Source organism: Caloenas nicobarica, chromosome 5 (genome assembly GCF_036013445.1).
Source record: "Caloenas nicobarica isolate bCalNic1 chromosome 5, bCalNic1.hap1, whole genome shotgun sequence".
Classification (NCBI taxonomy): domain Eukaryota; kingdom Metazoa; phylum Chordata; class Aves; order Columbiformes; family Columbidae; genus Caloenas; species Caloenas nicobarica.
In genome coordinates this window covers 31,939,284-31,948,458 of record NC_088249.1, presented here as the reverse complement: position 1 = coordinate 31,948,458, position 9,175 = coordinate 31,939,284, and the positions used below count along the sequence as shown (strand labels likewise).

General features: G+C 38.8%; 1 protein-coding gene across 1 annotated transcript in view; it reads left to right on the top strand.

Moving 5' to 3' along the window:
• The first annotated feature begins 247 nt into the window (after positions 1-247).
• The window catches only part of DPH6 (diphthamine biosynthesis 6), a 199,205-nt gene continuing 190,277 nt past the window's right edge, over positions 248-9,175 (top strand). The window contains exons 1-3 of the mRNA XM_065636214.1: positions 248-402; positions 4,471-4,565; positions 6,839-7,032. Of these exons, the coding sequence (XP_065492286.1) occupies positions 380-402; positions 4,471-4,565; positions 6,839-7,032 (312 nt within the window). The 5' untranslated portion in view covers positions 248-379. The remainder of the gene's footprint in view (positions 403-4,470; positions 4,566-6,838; positions 7,033-9,175) is intronic.

The window sequence follows — 9,175 nt, the reverse complement described above, 5'->3', positions numbered from 1 at the left end:
CGGGCCTACCAGCGCGGCCGTCCTGCCCTCCATAGGCGCCCCGCGCGCTGCCTCCGCGGCCGCGCCCTCCACCCCGCCCCGCTCGGGCTGCACCGGCCCCCGCCGCCGCGGCAGGCTGGCGGGGCCGCTGCGTGGGCTGCGGGCCTCTCCCGGGCACGGAGAGGCGGCGGCCTGCCGCGCTTCCCGGTTGCTCAGGCAGTCTCCCGGGCTGCCCGGGGAGGAGGGCCCGCTGAGGGGAGGCGGCCACGCGGTAGCGGTAGCAACGGAGAAGCCGGCGGCGTGTGCGGCCCAGCGCGGTCGGGCGTGCTCCTTCCCCCCTGCCTGTCGCAGCTGTCACGCACCGCCCGTTAGTGTTACCCGCCCCGGGCCCGTGAGCAACATGAGAGTAGTGGCGTTAATCAGGTAACGGGCTGAGGGAGCGCCCATGCGGGCGAGCGAGGGGCGTCTGGCAGGCGGAGGGAGGGCGCGCGCAGAGGCCGGGCCCGCCCGCTCCGGAGCAGCCCCGGGGGGTCGCGCTCCCCCCAGCGCCGCCTGGGAGACCCGCCTGCGCCGGCCCTTCCCGCCCGTGCGTTTCCTGCCGCCCCCTGACCGGCGCGGGCGGGCTGCGGGGCTTCGCTCTGAGCCGGGTGCCCGCTCGCTCGCTGCGCCTGAGTGCCGGGCGGAGGTGCTCCCCGCCCGCAGGCAGCGTGAAGCTGCAACAGTTTCTCTCCTGCTCTTGCCTTGTTCCCGGGACGTTTAAGAACTACGAGTGTCTTATCAAAAAAAAAAAGCACACCACAAAACAACACCCCAAATTGTTTTCCTCCATCGCCTGCTGCCCGTTATCCCGGTCCCCCGAGTCAGCCGCCTGCAGTGCGGAGGGAGCCGGGCTGTGGGGCGGGAGGGCCCGGAGCCGCCGGAGCCGCCGGAGCCGCCGGCGTGTTGCGGGGGAGGCGGCGGCGGGAGCCGCCGTGTCCCCTGGGTGCAGAGCCCCTGCCCCCGCCCTTCAGTTTGAGGGAGTTCTGGGCATTTGCAGTGCAATTTCCAGGTGCTTTGCCTTTCCAAATATCTTAAAGCTGTCTTAGGACAAATTTTCTGAACTCTTAACGATAGATTTTGCTAGTGTGTCTTTTGAGATTTCATTTGCTCGTTTTTAAAAACATGAAGCTTATTTGTTTAAATAGTAGCAGTTGGATACAGGACTGTCAGGGGCGGCTGTGTGTGTGTGTGTGTCCGTCCCCGACTCCTGCCGCTTTTTGTCAATATCTGTAGTTCTTGTACTGTAAATAGCTTTCTCTGCATTTTTTTTTTTTGGAAGAGATTTACATTTTCTAACAAAGACAGGTGTGTTTTTTTCTCGAGAAATAATAAGTAATTAAAAACAACCCGTACATGGAAAAAGATTGTGTGGATGTGAGTGGTGTGTTTTTATTTTTGGGTGGAGTAACTATTTACTGAAATCTTAACATTTAATGTATGAAGTTCTCTCAGACAATGTCTAATGTCAAACATTGTTGAAGTTACGGTTTGTCCACAACAATTGCAAATCATTCAAAACCTCCTCCAAAGATGAAAAATACAGCAGATATTATATATGTTTTTTAAGATTTGCTTAAACACAGAGTAGGAAAATCAGTTTCAGTGCTTTTTCTTGTTTTATAGATAAGATTTTGTCTTCGAGGTTTATTTATTTATTTTGATACTCTCTAACCGTGGGAATGTGTTAAAAGGCAGGGTGAAATAAAATCCTAAAAACAGGTTTCTAACACAATTGCTATTTTAATGGACAATTTTACAAGGATGGATTTAGTTTCAGTAATAGTTTTAAGAAGAGTTTTAAAGAGACATCAAAGTGTCTGAAATCTTTGTAACAGAGCTAGCCTCAAAGATCAGAGGGAAGAAAGTATTTGAAAAGTGCTTCTTGCTTTTTAAAAGGTCAGGATTATATATGAAACTGCTTTAACTTGTTTCTTTTTTTTCTAAAATGTTGGCCACACTTAGAGTTGATAGTCTTGCTTTAAGGTGGTATTTTATGGGGTAAACCTTTATTGTGTTTTGTGCTAAATCATAGGCATTTTAAAGCTAGTCTTCTACCTGAAATACAATGTTTTTCAACTTTTTAATTCTTCCAGAATTTTCTTACTGTAAACAGTTACACTTGTCAATAGAACAGAATTTTGCTCGGAAGTCTTTTATGGACCTATATCTTTATGGTTACCATATTTTTTTTTCTGCTGATATAATATTTTGTTTGTTTATAAGCCTACCTGTTACCATACCTGTGACATTGTCAAACCTAACCCTGACTGTGGGCCAACTTTGAACAGTTTTCTACAAAAAGGTTTTATGTTTTTTTTCTGTGATTAGAATTGAGAGGAGTCCTCAGGCCACCTCAGTACCTGCCTTCATCCCTCTTCTTAAGGCTTTTTTTTTTTTTTGGTCTGGTTATTTTTTTGTTTTGTTTTGTTTGTTTACAATCTATTAGACAACAGCCAGGCTGGGATGAGGCTGAGTCCACCTTCTTCCCACACCGTGGGCTGTCTGGCTTCATAGGTCTGAACCATAATGCGTTTTCCAGCTAGCTTAGAAGGCCTTGTAGGTAGGCACTGCTACATTTTGTTTCTCGGTGCAGTTAGTTTTTAGGGCCAGGGTAACAGTAATATAGAAGATGAAAGAACGGTACAGTAGCGTGTGAGCCAGTGAGCACTCTGCAAATTTCAATCAAGTAATTGGTGGTCAAATGTGGGAAATCTGAATGTAGCCTCATCTTAACATGTCTCTGTGTTTTGAGAAATTGAAAAGGTGAATAATTTTTTCTAGTGTCTTTTTCATTTTTTATTTAAAAAAATAATACTGATATGCTGTAAACAGCATAGGCAATTATCCACCGTCATCATTTTTCTGAAGTTGTGTTTGGAGTTGAAATCAGAAGTAGTGGGAGGCTTTTATTTTTAAGAATGAAGTCATTCAAAAAGAAAAGAGCCTTTGTCTCATTATGATTCTGTTAAGCCTGAAATTTCACATTATGAAGTGAATACTAATGACATTTTCAAGCTATCAAGCATAGTATCCAGAATTAATGAACTTGTGGGTTTTTATTTCTTTTTGTCCATATATGGGTTAGAAGAAAGTTGTAGGTATACACGAGAATAGTATCAGGTAGAGATGGAACCTTCAATTAAGCATCTATTATCATATTTACACTGAAACATAAGCAACTGCTGTACAAAACTCTGTTAAGTACGGAAGGATGCCATATTGTTTATACTATTTCTACTTTAGGTTTGCGTTATACCGCAAATTAAGGTCAGCATACAGAATTTTAGCATGGATAAAAGCAGAAATTGAGGGGAATAGGTGTATGGTTATAGTCCTGTAACACACTTTCAAGCTCTTGCATAGAGGCTTAGTTAAAAGTGGCAGCTTTATGTTGGAATGATGAAGAAGTTTTTTAGTAATAGTGTGGTCACAAGGAAACCGACGGTCTATAGTATGAGTATGGACTGCTTATACTATACGTTCTCCTGTCTGTGTCTCAGTGACTCTAAGGCAAGATGCAATTTTACAGAACTGGTCTAGATCTCTGTTGCGGTTCCTTCCCTGGACTGGATTTTGTGCCTTGGCTGCAGAGAATCTCCATTTGCAGTTGTACTTAGAAGGCTATGAGTCTAAATGTGGATTTTGTAAGCAGTGTGTGTTCTAGAGCACTCTTATTTTTATTGTTAGACTGTGATATTTCTTTTGATAGCAATGAATGTCCATGAAAAGCACTATATTTCAGTTACACCAGGAGAGCTGGAGTCTTTCCTGATAGTGGAAAAGATTCCAGTAGATCTTGAGTGAATGTCAAAATTAATTGTATTCTCTGTGTTAGAGTATCATCTCTTGGCCACAGAGAAGAATATAGTTCTGTTTGGTTTTCTATTTTTTTACATCAGTAATTATTTTTATTTGCAGTTATATGCAGTAAAATCTTTGTATGTTCAGTGCAGTGTCAACTGAACCTACTGCCTACAATAACTACAGCTTTTGAGAAATGAAAGTCCATTTAAAATGTTGAAACTTTAGGCAAAGTATCACATGAAGGATAAATGTTATTCCTAACATGACAATCTTCATTTAAAAATATTGCTAATGCTGGCAGCTCTCTGGAGTGGATACTGGTTTTTTAATCCAAGTTATCTAGTAATGAGTACAGAGTAATTCATGTCTGCAGTAGAAGACAGTCCATGTTCTGAAGGGATTCCAGTGTAAGTGGCTGTTCTTCATGGAACCTTTCAGATTAGTAATAAGATACAGAACTGGATATGTGCTTCATGGATACTGTATGTAGGCACTATACATATATAGTAATTTTGCAACCTTTTTTTTAATTTCAAAACTTTGTAACCAGCTCTCATGATACTGATTTTGTAAGTAGTTAGGCAAAAGTCGTAAGAGGTAAAACTTTTAGCAATACTTCTAATTGATACTATTTTCTTCTTCTTACAGTGGTGGGAAGGACAGCTGTTATAATATGATGCAGTGTGTTGCTGCTGGCCATCAGGTTGTTGCTCTAGCCAATTTAAGACCTGCTGAAAATACAGGTATGAAAGCCACATTTTTTAGAGGTGATTTTTCTTTTCTTTTGAAATTAGAAACAATGGAGGCACAGCTGTGCCTGAATTAAATTGCTTGATGTGTTTGTGTATAGTTTTGCATATCGAAGTGCAATCTAGAGATCTTAAAAGAGGTAGAAAAAAGAAAATGCTATGGATGCATATTAGATGTATTTTTTCTGAAAGTGGAAAAGATACAAGAAGATGAAGATCAGTACGAGAATGGCTTACACAATTTGAAACAGAAAATATGAATAATCCTGTCTGAGTTCAGTAGGACAAATAGTTTAATGTGGTAGAGAACATCATCAAGCAAAAGAAACACTGTATTTCTATAAATGCTTTAAACTGTCATAAACCATTCCATCTGCCAAAAATATGCAGTTTTGCTGTTGCTCATTTGTTTTTAACCTCGTGTATCTTCCTCCATTATTCTAACCCAGCATTTTTTAACTCAGTTGAGGAACTGATCCAAATTGGGATTGACCTTTGTGCACTTCTTTTTCCTGCCTATTTCCTTCCTTTTAGCTTGGACCAGTTTTCTATCAGTTCCTCACAGGCTGCACCTAGACTGATTTCTGTGAAAGGGAATGGGAGAAACTCAGGTAGCCTAAGTCAGTGGTGAGGTGAGAGTGTGAGCTGAGTACTTCTGTGTCAGATGAGAGCATAAATTGAGCTTAAAGGGAGACTTTAAAGGGAAGTGGGTTGTTTCCCAGTTGGTAAGGGAGAATGTTAAAGTGTGTTAACATAGGTTAACTGTTCAATGCATGCTAAGGAAGATACACAGAGAAAGTGAAGGAAAAAGGGAGCTGCCATCACAAGTGAGTCACGAATGGAACTGGCAAATGCTATGGAGTACAGGAACAATTTTTATTTTCTGGGTAGCTAGGATATAATAATCTCTAATCTTGTTGAAATATGTTGTCTTTAAACTAATTTATCCACATCAGAAATGTAGAATATTGTCATTAAAATCATAAAATGCTCTCTTTAAGTGTGTAGTTGGAAATATTGTGGAAAGTTAATTGAGGTGCTTCAGGCAATAGAGAATTCTATGCCATTCATTTTATTTTATCTTGTACGGCTGTTGCCTGGAGAGTCTCAATTAATGAAGAAACTGTGTATTCTGAAGTGAATATAAGTTTAAAGACCTTGTTGTTTTCATGTATGTTGAAAAACACTGAGGTTTTCTTAAAGCAGCTCTTCTGGTCTAGGTTGGTTAGTTGTGATTATGCCCATTTTGAGCAACAGCATATCTGCTGTGTGGCATCCAATGTGACATGACTTAATTGTTTCATCACAAATCAGTTATCTTGATCAATATTACAGACCTTTCTCCCTGCAATAAGTGCTATATAGGTATACAGCAGAGATGCTTGATGTATCTCTGTAAATTAAGAGAAGTTCCAGTATTACAAATTAATACCAAAATAGTGAAATGTGTTAGCTTTTAGTAAATGAGGTGAAGATTATGTATGTGAACAGTTTATCAGATAGTTTGAGATTTCCTTCTAATCCATGATGTCTGAATTTTAACTGTTTTGTTTGTTTCTTTTAATCTGCTAGCTACAAACTGCTTGTAAGAAAATTCAGTTAGATTTTTCTCCTGGTTAAGGAAATAGTGGCAAAGAGTTGTTATCATTTTGAGCTTAATTTTTAAAAGGAGTGAAGGTAGAAAAAGCCTGGATATGATGACAGATTCCTGTTCCTTTTTGTATATTAAGCAATGTCAAAACATTGTAGCAGTCTGCCTTTATTTAATTTGAGCTAAAATAATATCTTCTTCTTTCTTGATGACCAGGATAACAATTTTAACAGTAAAGTTTTTGGAAATTTTGACAACCTTTTGCTTATTCTCAATATTACAGTGCATTCCAAATTTCTTGCTCTGAGTATGTTGTAATGCATCTGGGTTTCTGCCTCTGAACTGTGTTCTTATTTAAATTACCATATATTAGGAGCAGGATTGGACTGTTATGAGAGTTTTGGATGAAGCAGGGAGGAATACTAAGGAAGAAATAGACACCACAATTTCCAAATAGGCAGCATGTTTGTGACAGATGTCTTCCTCTCCATATGTCTGTTGGGTGGAGAAATCTATTTTTTTTTTCCTTCCATGTTTATAGAGGTATTGTCACCAAACATCTGTTTGTGATCTGAAAACTATTAACATTTAGATTTTCTCAGTGCTTTGTAGTATTATGATTATCTGTGGTTGTTGAAATAATGTACCTAATATGATTGTTTCTTAATTGTGGCAGGGCTGACTGATGAATTGGACAGCTACATGTATCAGACAGTAGGACACCACGCCATTGACCTATATGCTGAGGCACTGGATTTGCCACTCTATCGTGGTTTCATAAAGGGTACCAGTGTAAATACCGGAAGAGTGTATACCACATGTCAGGAAGATGAGGTTGAAGACCTTTACGACCTTTTGAAACTTGTTAAGGTATGCTGAATGAAAAGAATGAAATACTTGGAGACTATTATATTGCTTAAATCATTTATGAATTTAAGTAAATTATCCACTTGGGTATTTAAGGAAAGCTTGGAGAAGAAATTTGAACACTTTTACAAGTTTTATTTCTATTCCTTTGTTCTTCCTGGCACTGTAAATATGTAGCATAACTTTATTCCTTTTCCCGCATTATAAATCAGATTTATTAATCCCCATTTCAAGCCAAAACCTTGTTCCTATTTAATAAAAATACCTGTAACAGGTGCTTGGCATATACTACAAAAAACATAATTGTAAAAATTATGTATAAATAAAATGTTTATGTAGTTTCATATTTGAAGTAATGCATTGCTTGATTACAGGAATGAGAGATCTTTTGGGTTTTGTGCATTTATCAGTGTATGCAAAGTAATGTCAAGACATCTCCATTTGTGTACACTTATGCTCTGTAAACCAGAATCTGTTGTTTGTATGTTGCAGATCATTCACAAAGTATTACAGAATATTTTACAATGATAATTTTCATTCTGGTAGCGCTGTAACTATATTCTAATATAAGAGTAATAACATGTATCAATCCTTTTTAGCTAGAAAACCATTAAAAGGAAGATAATGATCTTATTCCCTAAAACACTTGAAATTTAATCTCTGTTCTTTATGAAAATGTTTCATGTGGTACTTTATTTTACACCAGAGTTAAATCAGATCTTATTGAAATAAATAAAAACCTCCCATTGACTCCAGAGGTTTTACACAAATTTTGAGTGAACATGCTATGTCTGTTCCAGTTAATTGTGTTAATGACTGCAGTGCACAGTACTAAAACAATACCATGTTCAGAAAATCATATTAATGACTATTTAAAAAAAATAAGTACACATTTAATTTTATTGATCAAACTGGTAGACTACTTTCTGAAATTTCAGCTAAAGATATTTCTAGTCTTCAATTCAGGTATTGATTGTTTTCTAGCCCCCTTTCCTCCATTTAAATGAGAACTGAGATTCATGAAGCTAAAAGCTTCAGGGTTATTCTTTGTTCAGTTTTAAAAAAATGAACTTGCAGATATGACCTAAGAATGTGGTTTGAGTGCAGAGTGCTTCCTGAACCATATTGGAGTCAATTGTTACATCTTCTAAACATTTTTGATAGGGAAATCATGTTCCTCTAAAGTAACATCAAGGTCATGCACCTATGTTGGAGTTTGAGGCTATTAAACAGGAGAACAGTGCATTTAGGCTGTATGGCCTCAACTTGCGCCAGGGGAGGTTTAGGTTGGATGTTAGGATAAATATGTTCACCAAAAGGGTTGTCAGGCATTGGAACAGGCTGCCCAAGGAAGTGCTTCAGTCACAGTCCCTGGAGGTGTTTAAAAGATGTGTGGATGTGGTGCTTAGGGACATGGTTTAGTGGTGGTTTTCACAGTGTTGGGTTTACGGTCGGGCTTGATGATCTTAAAGGTCTTTTCCAACCTAAGTGATTCTGTGATTCTATGATCATACTCTAAAGTGCTTCATGGAGATTTCAAATGGAATTTGCATATCATGCAGTACAGAAATTGAAAGAGATTATTTAAATTATTTTTGAACCATGATAGTATTGGAAATTAGAAGGACTAGTACATGCCGTCTCTTAAAGCTGCATGCTAATAGCTTTCTGCCTCTGGGTAAGATAATAAATTTCTGATCACCTTAATTAAAAATGGGCAGATTAGTGGCAATTAAGATGATACTTCCTTTCAATTCTTGCTGTCTTTGGAGAAATGGATGTCTGCTTTGGAAGTTTGTACATGGTAATTATAACTGTTGTTGAAAGAGATGTTATCAAGTTGTCTAAAACTAAATAACTATTTATTTCCTGTATAGAAATATTGACTCTACTGTATGATATTTTATAGACATAAATATTAACAATATACTGCCTTCATGTTAGAATTTGGATAACCATGCCTTTACAATCAAATGTATCTATGAAATCCTGGTGCAAAAGCTTCAGTAGAAGTCTTCCATATTCTGATGAATAATTGCAAAATTATCAGGGGGATGTAAACTACAGGAGCTGTAAGTCTTTGGTGTTTTAAGAAAAAGACATTAACATTTTTCTTTCATGTGTTAACAGTAACTATGAAAGCTTT